Source organism: Electrophorus electricus, chromosome 11 (assembly GCF_013358815.1).
Source record: "Electrophorus electricus isolate fEleEle1 chromosome 11, fEleEle1.pri, whole genome shotgun sequence".
In the NCBI taxonomy this organism is placed as follows: Eukaryota; Metazoa; Chordata; class Actinopteri; order Gymnotiformes; family Gymnotidae; genus Electrophorus; species Electrophorus electricus.
Genome location: NC_049545.1, coordinates 260001 through 274335, shown reverse-complemented (window position 1 = coordinate 274335; position 14335 = coordinate 260001). Strand labels below are relative to the sequence as shown.

The following is a 14335-nucleotide window of genomic DNA, read 5'->3' as shown; positions in this document are numbered from 1 at the left end:
TCAATAATCCCAACAATTAGTCCCTAAATTCCCACGCCAGAGGTTATGAACTCCCAAACTGGATTAAACCTCTATGTTTGCTAAAAACCTTTTTCCTTAAGTTTGACCATGGTTCTTAGCGCGTGAACTTCCTTAAATTAAAAGCAGACCCGCGCATTTACAAACGGTGACTCTGCGACCTGCTGCTGTTTGTCTTTTTAAAATGTGCCTGAAACGTGCCCCTGCATCATTCGTCTTCTCAGTCGTATTTTGGAAAAACGAAGCCAATAACTATGTAGAGCATAAAATGTTTCCAAGCCGTTGGGGAATGGAATTAGTGCATAAGGTTAAAGCTATTTGCAACGAGCCGATGGATATATCTTGTAGATACAACTTGAGGCTTATTATGGGGCAAGAAAATGCAAAATACAAATAGAAACGTTTCACTTTTTCATGGGCGGGTTGCCTGCTAAACATTTATTTTTGAGATGTTAATTGAATAACGAACAGAATATCAGGGATGCTGGTCTACACCTGAAATGCTTCGGTCGCACTGTGAGGGCAAGTTCAAATCATTTGTATTACTAGCATGACCACCCCACTGTAGTTTTTTTTCACAAGAATATTAGAAAACGGAGTCAACTAAACTAGCTTCTGCAGCCTCTAAAGTCCCCAATCGCTCGCCTGTGAACTCATCGCGCCCTCTTTAAAACCATCCGCAACTTCCATTCTATGACGGTAATAAATTTTTTAGTGTGCTTGAACTTTCTTTAAATGAAAATGAGCAATAGCCGCTAGGTCGTGGAAATGTAGCACGTGCTTACCATAATACTTCTGCTAAAGAAACCACGTGCGCTGACCGAGACGCGAAGTTGCACGTGTTACACAGTTATGCAGTTATGCTTTTTACCTTCATAGACAGCGTCGCCGCCATCGACAGTTTCGTCGTCTTAACCTCACACACGGAATAATGGTTTGACTGCTCTGTAGTTTTCGTAGTCTAGATTATAACTTTGTTTAAATAATTTAAGAATATTTATATCATTCAATAATCAAATCACACTAAAATATAAATACAAACATTTGTTCACTTTACGCACTCTGACCCCACGTACCTGAGCACGAATTTCACTGGAGTAAGTGAATACGTGAATGAACAAAACTTGTAAAAATGGCTTTTGTGTATTTTAAAATGAATGTAATAAAGTTCTCTATCACACACGCGTGCGCTCGCACATACAGGGTTGTAACAAACAGATACGAGGATCGTGCAGATGTTGTTTTTCGAAAAGGCCTTACATGCGTTCTTCGAACATTTTATCTCTGATTGTAGAACACTGCATATTCGCAACGTCCATACACTAACAATATCTTAAATTATAATCAGTCTTACACTAACCATAGTTTAACATATCATTTATTCTTTTGTCCTATCTGAGGTTCATGATATGAGTGCTTAGTGCATGGTAATGAACATGAACACAAAAGAACAAATACATTTTATTTGTTATAGATTTTATTCATTCATCCCTTAGAGGGATGTTTGGTAATTCGAAGCGTTGCGCCCCAAATGAAATGGATACTCGTTTTAGTCTTTTTCTCCTCCAAAGGTATTTGTGAGTTTGTTTGTTTCTTTGTTTATGACAAAATAATCCGTTTCATTGTACAATCCGTTCCACTCGGTCTCGGCGTTCGCACGCCTGTCCTACAAACAGAATGGAACGTCATTAATAGCGTTTGCAGCATTTCAGTTAATTAAGTCCTAAATGTTGATGCCTTCGAGTATAGATTATTATTCTGATCAAATTTTATTATGAAATACGGTCTTAAATCTGTAAGAATCTCGCTTACGCAAAATATCAGAAACTGAAGGTTTAGGGATTTCATAAAAGAAAATGAACTATATTCAAAGTTATGTAGTATATGCGTGTCTAAAAGTTAGCGTGGGCTGCTTGTTCCGCGTGTGTAACGAAAAGAGTCGCGTGAGTAATTGCAGGTAAGGCCAGACGCGATGTAAACGGCATTCTTCTCTTTTATTCCTCAATGTTGTGCAGATTCATGCCATGTCCACCGGAGGCCGATAGTGGAGAGTTAAAAGGTCAATGGAACTGGTATAATTGAAATGTAATGTAATGTAATAATGTAATATAGAATAAAGATGGGAACAATAGAATTGGTGTTTTTTTTTTTAAATAAACTATGGCAATCTGTACTTTTGCTGTGCCGTCTGCGCCTCAAAGGGTGCACATCCACTTCATGAGGATGTCGATAGGTGGCGCCGTATCCTCATACTTTTAGTCTTGTGTCCAACAGCAGCCTGACCCCACTTACAGAACGAGCAGTAGATCTTTTATATCTCAAATACCAAATGCCACTGAATCCTGCTTAACACAGTTCAGCATAAATCACGCACATTGCTAGTTCTACACTACAGTACTTTAAAAAAATTGGTCTTAATTAGCCTATTGTTGATTATTGTAGTGAGGAAACTGCTCTATGAAATTCTGTTTACGAACGTCATAACAATTTGCAATACTACTACAACTAATAATAATAATAGTAATAATAAATCATAATAATAATAATAATAATAATAATAATAATGTTATTCTTCTTCTTCTTCTTCTTCTTCTTCTTCTTATTATTATTATTATTATTATTATTATGCATGCATTTAACAGTAAAAGTATTGTCAAAATGAATTAACTTAAACTTAGTCTTCTACCTACTTCGTATTCGCAACACGAAGTTGCGAGTTAACATATTAGCAACACAAAGTAAAACGTTGTTTTTGCACTTGACCAGGTAGTAGACTAAAGGTGAATTGCGAATAAAACGAACCTTACGACTATGATCAGATTGTCTGAATGAGGAAAATAACATTTGACGCACATACAATAACCGACACATTTATCGGCGGCAGTCACCTAAAGGTGAAGTTCAGTGCCCTTTGGGCATAAATCATGCTATAACACTTTAGTGAATCTGCAGGAGAATATAAATCATGCTATAATACTTTAGAGAATTTGCAGTAGGATGAATGTATATACATAATTAAAAAATAAAATATAAAAAAACAAATTGCACAGAGCCAAATGAATTGAATTATTGGCCGAGATGTAAACTTCCACTACTACCACCACCACCAACAACAACAACAAAAACAACAATAATAATAATAGGCCTCAAATATCAGCGGTCCTTTATTAGGGTTCACATAGACACTCCTTAGAAAAAAGTTTATGGCCACTGAAAAATAAATTATTTTCTGTGTACAATATTAAATCTTCGATTAAATGATCACCGGTTAATACTATCCATCGTTTCTTAATCATTGTGTGAAAAATACTATGTGATTTACTGGTTAAATTATATTAGTAGGTGTGAAGAGTTGAGAAAAAAATATTATTTGGAGACGTAATTTCTTCATAATGCATATTTTCACTGTCCACTCTCGTCACCTTATGATATTTGCGTAGTTTAAGCATTCGCGCCATTCTAGGTAAAAAATAAAAATTAATGAAGCTTATGAGTTTAAACGTTTCATTTTAAATGATGATTCAATACAAAAATAAATAGCTGACGCAATTATGTTTGTATAAATCAGATTGTACCTCAAAAAACCCGAAAAGAAAACACGGGGTAATGCCGTTTCATTAAAACATCACATAGTTTTATGCACATTTTATACCCAAGAGACTCTTTTGGGATAATGAGCATACCTTAATTTTTGGAAATGGCGTATGGACGTTAATAACCGGTAATGTGACTGAGTCTAGGTAATTTAATGAGTGGTTAGTACGTAATGGCCTCTTGTCGTCACGCGACCAACAAACAGAGCTGAAAATATTGTCTGTGTCTAATAAGCTTCATCCCTGTCTCCTGGCCAATAGAGAGAGAGAGGACTCTCACTCCTAAACTAATCACATACCCATCGGAAAAAATGAAAACGCGGATAGACAAAGCCTGGGTCAACTGGACTCACGACGAAGAAAAGTAAAAAAAAAAAAAAAGAAGCAATTAGATAAATTCGGAACTGTTGTTATTTTAAGTAAACAAAACAACATTCTACTAAACCGTATCAGGTGGCATTGTTTGCACTGTACACCTGTACAGCATTCATTAAAAAAGTGAAATATTATCACTCAGTCACAAATCATGGTGAACTTCACAAAGTCACTGCCTTTGTGCACTGAAACGCACAAAACCCCGTTAAAACCAGCCAAAAGCGTCCTTAGGCCCTGCTTGTGGACAGAAATACATGCTGAAGTACCTCGATTCTCTCAACGGGATCAGCTGCGTATGTAAATTGCTCCACATCTCTGGGTCTGGGCGAATCCGTTCCGTTTTGCTTGAATCCGCCTCTCCGTACTCGTTCGTATTGACGCACTTAAAGACTCTTCCCTCAACCTTAAGGCAAGCAGCAACGACCAATCACTAAGCCATTACAGGCTTCAGAGCACGCTGTTTATGTGACTCAGGCGCTAATTAGGCTCATGAACTAACAAATCGCACAACTGGTGAGGAGCCGATCACATCCATGGATTGTCTGGAGAAGTCGACCACGTCTATCACGATGTATCTGTGTGTCTTCGAAAGATTTTAAGACATCTTTTCTTCTTCGATCGCTAACTTATTTATTGCTGAGTTAACTTTGGTCCGGGGTGTGGAGTATTTCTGAGCGGCAGCGCGTGAATCTGTTTCACTTTAACTGGAGAATCTTCACTGGTAAACCATGTTTCAGCCCACACCGAAGAGGTGTTTTACTATAGAATCTTTGGTCGCGAAGGATAATCCTTTGCCAGCGTCGAGATCCGAGGAGCCCATACGGCCAGCCGCTCTCAGCTATGCAAACTCAAGCCAGATGAATCCATTTTTGAACGGTTTTCATTCCAGCGGCAGGGGCGTCTACTCAAACCCGGACTTGGTGTTCGCTGAGGCAGTTTCGCATCCCCCCAACTCCGCCGTGCCAGTGCATCCAGTTCCTCCTCCACACGGGCTAGCCGCTCACCCCCTCTCCTCGCACAGTCCGCACCCTCTCTTCACCAGTCAGCAAAGGGACCCTTCCACATTCTACCCCTGGTTAATACATAGATACAGATATTTGGGACACAGATTTCAAGGTAAGTTGCAATCATAGTTTCATCCAGCGGTTATTCTTACTATTTTCCTGTTTTAAGGAAGCTACGTTATCTCTAGGACAGAAAAACGACTCAGCCTTAATATAGTGACAATGCAGCGCCCATGAAAAATGTAATACTTTTACATTTTGGAATGACGTGTGAACATAGCCCAATAATGGACTGAATCGAGTAAATATTGTCGAAAAATAAAAGAATGTATTCTTTTAAATGTCGTCTTTCCAATCTTCGATATTAGATCCTCTCTGAAGCAACTATATTAGCTAAACTCAAGTGATTTGTACGCTCTTTGTCCCTCTTGTTCCAGAGTAGAAATTTAAACATTTTGCTATTGCTGTTACATGGGTAAAAAGCTCTGTTTTGAAAAAAAAAAACAAACAAACACACTGCGTCAGGCTTTATAAAGCTACTTTATAGTTTTAAAATAACACAATGAAAAGTTAGAATCGTTAAATGAGTCTCGTTTAATTTGATATATAAATGGGACTATGTGCAATTCAAAATAGTTATCTGGAGGGAAATAAATTATCATTAAACTAGACAGCGAAATTAAACTGAGTTATGCACAGTTCATGTTTAGTCCACATAATAACCTTTTCACTTCTTCCAAAATGTAATTTTTTTTTTAACTGAACAATCGAGGTCGAGAACTGGAGTTTGTTTGAGAAAGGTTAAGGCTCGCGACAGCGGTGCGCGCGAGGCCTATGGGCTACCCAGAGAGGGCTTTCAGCAATACACTGTTCTTCCATGCAGAATAATATTTTCTTGAAAACGAATATAATTTTATTCCACGATGTCCACGATGGGAACTGGTATATGTTACTGAATTATCACTAAGACGTATAGTCTAATTCATTGCTTGATATATCATATATTTAGACACACTGTTTAAGTAGTTACGAAAGTTGATAAACGGAGTATGAAAACCAACATTAGATTTTCCACCTATAGCTACTGTACAGGACACGACAGAGTTAGCGCTGGCATGTCGCAGTGCTACTGTGATCGTAGCCCGGTGTAGCATGTTAGCATGGGGCACCAAACATAGGGGTTGCATGGCAATTTGTTTTACAATAACTCACAAAATATTTGTTGAATGTCACTTGTGCTTCAATTAAATAAAAACGACCTAAAATATCGTTTTAACTGAACTGTTGTATTGTTATTTAGATCCTGTTAGAAGTGTGTTATACCCATCAAACTACTGACTAATTACGCTACTTCTGATGGTTCTGCCTAGACCATAATAGCGTAATAGGATTCCTGTTCTAGATCTGGATTCGCACTGTGAGAACCAAGCGCTGAAGTGGAATAATAGTGATGACAGTTTGAGAAATAGCGAAAAAAGAGACTCGATGGTAATGATCGTCCTTTTTTCTTCTTGTGTGCAGGAAACGAAACGAGTCCGGAGAGCTTTCTTTTGCACAATGCCCTCGCGAGAAAGCCTAAAAGAATTCGAACGGCATTCTCGCCTTCACAGCTGCTACGGCTCGAGCACGCTTTCGAAAAAAATCATTATGTCGTCGGTGCGGAACGAAAACAACTGGCTCACAGCCTTAGCCTTACAGAAACTCAGGTAAGAAAATACCTGTTTGCCTAAAGTTAAAAATGCATGACATAGTGCGCCTACATGCGCTGATTTTTAATTTATGTTTTAATAACGGATGGTATAACTGATCAGTATAAAGGCCTGCAATTAAAGTAGAACCAACACTTACTTGTACATTAATAAAAATAAGATGTCGGTAAATATGCTGGATGTACGTTTTTCTTTTCTTTTCTTTTCTTTTTCTTTTCTTTTTTTTTTTTTTTTTTTTTTTTTTTTTTTTTACAAAAGACGTCTCAATGTCATAAATTCAGTAAAAGGTTTCTCGCTTGATGTAATGAATCTAAAAGTACGTAGACATTTTTATCTATAACATTTAAAATGGGGCACCTTTGCGCACTTCCATTATGTCTATCTTTGAAAAATATTGAAAAGTGCATTTTGACGTGATGTTTATTAATTCAGTCAAATGTATAAGTAAATTATGTGGAAAAAAGTAAATTATGTGGTAACTGTGAATGCATTACGCTCAAGCATATACCCACAGGTATTCAATATATATATATATATATATATATATATATATATATATATATATATATATATATATATATATATATATATATATATATATATTTATTATTATTATTACTTTTCTGGGTAAAGAGATACACATTGCCTTTGTCTCTACGTTAAGGTTTTAAGGTGTAAGATATGGGATGCTGACACGTAGAAATGTCCCGTGGGCTAAAGGATTTGGGATTAATCCTCGATGACTGTAACCTCGATTTCGAGGAGATCGAATGATTCCGCCTCACGATGACGCTCTTTATAGAAAATGTCTGGCAATTAACCAGTTAAACGGTTTAAAAGGGTACTTAAAAGAAAGAGGCGGATTCGATGACTTTCACTCGCCATATTTAAGATCGCATTTGTGCGTGTCGCTCGTGGCCGGTCGGGGTCTATTGTCCCCGTGTCAGCAGCGGTCCCCTTTATAAACGACGCTTTCAGAGTGCACGAGAGAGAAATGAACCACGAGCCACTTCAATGCTTCAATTAGCACCTGAAAGCACGTTAAATGCACCTCACGTGCCAGGTTGTCGACTGTGCGCTTTATGGATAATATGAAAGATAAAATGTGACGAATTGGGCTACGGGCAAATATGTGAGCGCAGTACATTTTGGGGTAATAGAAAAGTTTTCTAAGATTTTATGTAACACCATAAATGTGGGATTAAAACCTATGTGTGCAATCGGCTCAGGACAATGGCTCATTCACATTGGCTTTGTATTACTGGTTATGCGGCATCTCGCTCGTGGTTATTGCTTTTTTTCTTTTAGCATTTTTTGACAATTATTTTGTGATTCCACTTACACTGTAAATATTTTGTCGTATGGCTGACATGTCAGCTGTGCTTTAAGAAACGCACTCTACAGCTGAAACCAGTTTGCGTGCGACTGTGCGCTGACACCTTATTCTGAGATTCTTGTTACATTTTCCCAACAATTTTACAACATATATGTTGTTATGGAGCACAGAGAAAGAGATGGCTGAATCGAAAGAAGACTATTTCCTCACTCGGATAGATTGACTGTGAGATGCCTTGCGGCTATTCTGTATAAGGCTATTCAGCTTTCAGGCCCGTCACTGATACTACTTGAGAGGCCAGCGCGCTTTGTATTGCTGTTTTATTTAGGAACCGACTTAAAAACTACACAGAATTTTTCAGAGGTTTGTAGTTTCGTGTTATTTATTTTCCCTCATCTTCTTAACAGGTAAAAGTTTGGTTTCAGAATCGAAGAACGAAGTTTAAACGCCAGAAACTCGAGGAGGAGGGTTCAGATTCACAGCAGAAAAAGAAAGGGACGCATCACGTAAACCGATGGAGACTGGCCACGAAACAAGGCAGCCCCGAGGAAATTGACGTCACCTCAGACGATTAAAAGACTTGAAGTGTTTGAACCCAGGACAACAGCGTGGCTTGAAGGATGACACGGAAAAGGATGGTGTGCACGGACAGAGAGAAAGAGAGTGAGGGTAGAGCCAATGTCACGTTTCGATTCTTCGGAGTTCGGCAGCCTGAGGGTGAGAAATCCTATTGGTGGCATTGCTGTCCCGACAAGGGAACTGTCAATACTTTTCACGTTGCCAAGGCAAGATGATTGACAGGTATTACATGTTCACCCACCCCCGCACCAACTCATCACCCACGAACCCCCTATAAAACCATAACTCTCATGCGCGTAGGACATTTGCACTTCTAAGAATTCTACTATTTATTTTTTTTTTATTTTTTGCAAAACATGAACGTTCCACTCCAAGATACCAAAATATACAGCTGTTTTTGTAAAACTTGAATCGCATGGTAGAGCAATGAATTTTTGATAGGTGATTTAATTTGACCTTCTTGCAAAGTTTTTTTGTTTCGATTCTATTTTTTAACCTGAAAAATGTTATGTGCTTCTTCCATTTTTTACGACAGTGTGCAGTCTTTGAATTTATAATTATCGTGTTCAAGTGGTTGTGAAAACAATACGAAGTAGCAGTGCTGCGTTATAGTGTTTTTAAATAAGTAAAAAAATCTAAATGAAAACAAACATTTTCAAGCTTTATAAAAGTTCACCACGAAAACATACAATGAAAAATAATATTGACATTCCTTGACAGTTAAGCTTTACCTTTTTCCATATGTGTGGTGCGAGCATATCGGGACTCACCCCTCATTTAAAGAGCTGCCAGGAAGGACTAATGCAAGAAGTGCCGCCTAGGCAGTGAAACTTCAAGCACTGAGCGTATTCCATGTACAGAGATACTAAAAGCTAATGTTTCTGTTAAATTCTCTTTTACCAGAATGTAAATAATTTTGTGTTTGTGTTAAGTTTGCTACAATTTTAACACAAAATATACTTCCAAGAAGTATATAATTGTCAATATTTTGTCAATAAAGTTTTATCTTGTTGCTCAGAATAAAACCAGAGGACTCACGATTTGTCAGCACAAATTGATATTGTTCCCTCGGCGTGCGGTTTTTACATTAGATTTGGAAATTATTGTTCTGACAGTCACAACACTATTTTAGAGCAAAAGTGCACAGTTGCGTGTCGTTTGAGTGGACTCCCTGACTGGAGTCATTTATGGCTAGCAACGCAAACAGGAGGGGTATACGGTGTTCACCGGTTGTGTTATCTGAAGCTGTTCCTCGTGTAAGAGCGAAATCGAGCGGTTAAAAAGTAACACAAAAAGAATGCTGTTACCAGTTTCGAGCTTTTATTTTTTACGGCGAAGTGCTTGTTTTTTCCCTGCCTCATTTGCCTCTCAGTCTGATAGACGGCATTAATCAGTTTATTTCCATTGATGGAGAAGCAGCGCCTGGTCTGTTCATGCTACAAAGAGTCCCGCGAGCTTTTGTGAAAGTGCAAATCAGTTTAGGCAATTATCATACGAGTAATATGGGGGAGAGGGACGCAGTGCCCAGTGGTCCACTTTAATCTGTTAATCCGTGGATCCAAGGGGCCTGGTTGGACATAATTTAGTACAATCTGACTACCCCTCACAAGGCGATAAGGGAAGGTTGCAATGTGCCGCAAAATAGGAGCTTTGTTTTAAATCGTGTTCTCGGCAGGCAGAGCTGGGAAGCGTAGCGAGTGTCACCACAGCTTCAGAAATCAGGGCAGCTATAAAATAAACCACTTTAATGATTTTTGCACAAAGAAAACAAAATTTCCCATCCAGTAAGTGGAACAAACCCAGACGGTAACGCCCAACCGCTGTAACCTAATAATGATGGACTAATAACATCATATTTTTACATGATATTTTAGGCCATGCGTCGTACAATTTTTTATTAGGGCAAACATTTATCCTGTACATCATAAAAATCAGATAAATACGAAATTTCCGACATGTATTGCAAAGGTCTATACATACGCACTATGGAAGGAGGTTTGTAAAACGGCCTATGGACTCTAACGGCAATAAAAAAAATCTTCAGAGAATACCATTAGCTTTGAAAACCCCCTAAAAGCTTTATTACAAACCAAGCTTTGAAATAGAGGGATTAGAAGGCTGAAAGGGTCCCACAATAGTTAGAAGAAAAGGTTTCATGCTAATGAGGTTAATGCCCTTTGTATCTCCGGACTCCACAACTCCATTACTCCTATCTCCAGCAACACCGAGCGGCTCAGAGCCCACAACCCACTCGAGCTGTTCCCTACCCTGCCTAAAGAAGGATTTGATAGCCGTCCTGTTCAAACTAGATAATTATATCTTTTCAAGTTGGAATTAAGATAAAGAAAGTGCAGTGAAGGCGGTGAGCCTTGATCCGCTGCAAACAAATTTGGCGCCCTTTCTCCCTCAGCCGAGCCTCAAAAAGACAGGACCCTACCCGCGCGAGCGCACACCCTCCCTCATTACGGCTGCAGCTCTTTATTAATTTTACACTGCCAATTTAAATGCACCCAATGTTTTACATTTAACGGTGGACAATTAGGTTAAATTAAATGAGGAAAAACGTATTTCGCCAAACAGTGCAGGCACAGAAACTTTTAATAACCTTTTTGGTTTCCTGTGTTATTTCGGTGTAAAGGTTTACTGCGGCACAGCACGGGTACACATTTGTTCTTCTATCAAGCGGTGAAATCCAAAACGGCTCAAGTTTAAAAGGTGTGCACAAGTATCAAATATATAACATTCCCAAGTTTGGGTACTGACGCAAAAAAAACCCAGCGCCTAGTGTAAACGCAAAATATATCTGCCAGTTCCCATATATCTATTTCCGCATATCGAAATAATTGAAATGATTATTAATTCGACCTCTTAGTATGTCCCAATAAGTATGCTTGGCTGCAGAGGGAACCTTCTGACCTGCTTATTTAAGATCGTGCTGAGAGAGCTCGTTTGAGGGGCAACATTAACTACAATGCAACGCTTATGGACTAGGAAAACGATCCAATCACGGTCCTTCCTGCGTCGGGTCATCATAGAGTCAAAAACGGGTCTAGAGCGCAGTCTATATAGTTTCAAAATACTGACACACACACACACACACACACACACACACACACACACACACACACACACACACACACACACATATATATATATATATATATATATATATATATATATATATGAGAGGAGAGTGAGAAATTGTCTTGTTTTTGCTGTGTACTTGTATATAGTTGAAATGACAATAAAGCCTCTTTGAATTTTGAACTTTGAGAAAGCGAGATGGAGATGGATAGATAGACTGAGAGAGAGCGAGAGAGAGAGAGAGAAGTGTAAAAGCGGTGTCAAAGAGAAATGTAAAACCTATGCTTTTCTACGAGTGATGCTCAATAATTGTCCGTCATTTAAAACGGTCTCCTATCAAATAACCCTACTGACCCTAACCCTCTAATCTGCAATTACTAATCTAATCTGCTATTACTAGCTTTAATTACATCCGATGATCCCACTAATATGAATACCAGTTTTCACAGGACGGTGTACGAACTGGACTCACTGTACGGTATAAAGCCTTGCTTTGACTGGAAGTGCTGTAAACATTGCACAAATATAAAGATAAAAAAAACTATTTGGCGTTAATGCTTGACTGTCTAAAGCGGAGCACCCAGTGGAAACACCGAGGATGTGCAGTCAAAACGTTACACTTACATTACCTGTCTGAGGCTCGGGGTAGACTAATCATTCATTGGTTAGTTTGGTGGCCTTATAGTCTAACTCGCACCGGCCTTGAACTACCCCGCGCAGTCTTTTTACGTCTAGTTTGTAGCTCCGTAACTGCTTGTACAGGTTCTTAGGGAAATATTTTTTCTCCAACTTTCATCTTTTTAGTTCTGATGTGATAGGCTATTTATAGCACAGACCAGCAGATGCGCAGGAGTATGACATCACAACAAACTTGCTCTATCCCGTTTCTCATAATGCTTTTGAAAGTGATCCTTGAAACCAGAGAACGAACTCTTACACAGTTACCGACAGTAGGTACAGCAATAAATATACAAGACTAATGAGTCATTAACATGCGACCATCCTCCAGTTTCCAAAACAATAAACACAAGGCTACTCTTCTCTAAGTAGCGTTCATTTCAGTTGACGTTTTAGTTAATGTTTCTGTAATATTACGGAAATTTCTACAGGTTTATGACAATGTTGCATTTGCAGAGGAATGTTTCACTTTGATTGTGATCGCCAAAAATGTTTAAAAGCCACGATAAAACCCATAACGAATGTCTCTTCGATTATTTTATTTACAAGTTTGTTTCACTGTCCTTTTTACACGTTACAGTGGACAGATTTGGCGATCAAACCTGTGAAGACTTTCGTTGCTGTCGCGTTGTCACTGGCAGCGCGTTTATGGCTAACAGTCTCTCTATTAGACATTTACGATCGAACCCTTCTAAATAAACCTTAACAGAGTGTAATTTCTGAGAATTAATATCTGTACACACTCGATATTACCTTAATTTCTCCATATGCTTGTAACATTTTAATATCACATTTTTTAAAATTAATACTCAGATAGTAAGATCAAAATAAAGCCAACTACAGTATTAAGTAATTATTATGGCAATATTACATTCATATTGCAACACCAAATGCAATAAACTTCACATGATAAAATTTGGACAGCTTCTGCTATTATTAAACCCGCTTATGCGCAATTTTAAAACGACCGTTGTCATAAGTAGGGGTTAAAGTTTTTTTTTATTTTTATTATTTTTTTAAACAAAACTGGAGCACTGGAGAACATTCTGTGGATTTGTTAAAATACATCAAAACGCTGTAAATGTTGAAATACAGGACTTTGTTGTGATTTTATGGGAAAGCAATATACGGCGCGCAGTATGTTTTAAATATCAAAAAGTATAATAAATGACAAATTTAATTTTCTTAAAATTCAATTGTTACTTTAGGCCAGACAATGTGAGACCTGTAGTATTTACTAGCGGGCACACAAAGATACACAGATGCCCCAACGCCATGGGTTAGATGTAAAATGGGTTAGGTATAACTTTTTACTTTGCGCTCAAGAGTCATCTTTATGCCACTCAGGGCCTACAAAGAGCGTCTTTTACCTTAAATAATTTGATTAATTTGATGAATTCTGCGTCCAGCAGGCTCTTTGGTTTACGTGGCTGGTTGGTTTACGTGGCATTGTTTTAGGGAGATAACGAGTCAGAAGATGCGAACGATCCCTTCCCGGTCTTTCACCACTTCGGCCCGTTTGTCGCATGGCTTTTTGGGTGGTCAGACTAATTTTTTATTACAGTATCAATATGACATGCAGCTTAAATTGTTATAGTTTGGCACAAGGTCTACTGTATAATGCTTTGTCGACCTACACGGTCTGAGCCAATTCTCAAACACACTGCACTCATCCTAAAGATAGTCCAACAGCACAGCGACAGATGACTCAGTCTATAATTCATCCTTCATTTTGTGTTTCGACGGAACTCAGAAATGATAAACTTTTTCCACCTGTAATCGTCCTTACGGCTCACTCTCCCTCGCCATTTTGTCTGCCAGTCGTCGAGATGCGGAGCCTTGGCAGGACGCCCACGGCACGAGTATCAGCGTCTTCTTGAACTTGGCCCCGCGCGGTGACTCTCGCGCAGTGGACTATGCCTCAATTATTTCAGAGCCAGATGGGCCTTTCCGCGTAAG

The 14335-nt window shown here is 38.5% G+C and overlaps 1 protein-coding gene across 1 annotated transcript; it reads left to right on the top strand.

Moving 5' to 3' along the window:
* Positions 1 to 4317: 4317 nt before the first annotated feature.
* Positions 4318 to 9599, top strand: emx2 (empty spiracles homeobox 2). Its single transcript, XM_027023753.2, has 3 exons — positions 4318 to 5102; positions 6512 to 6696; positions 8443 to 9599. The coding sequence occupies exons 1-3, from the start codon at positions 4715 to 4717 to the stop codon at positions 8608 to 8610; spliced, it is 741 nt and encodes a 246-aa protein (XP_026879554.1). The 5' UTR covers positions 4318 to 4714; the 3' UTR covers positions 8611 to 9599.
* The last annotated feature ends 4736 nt before the right edge of the window (positions 9600 to 14335 follow it).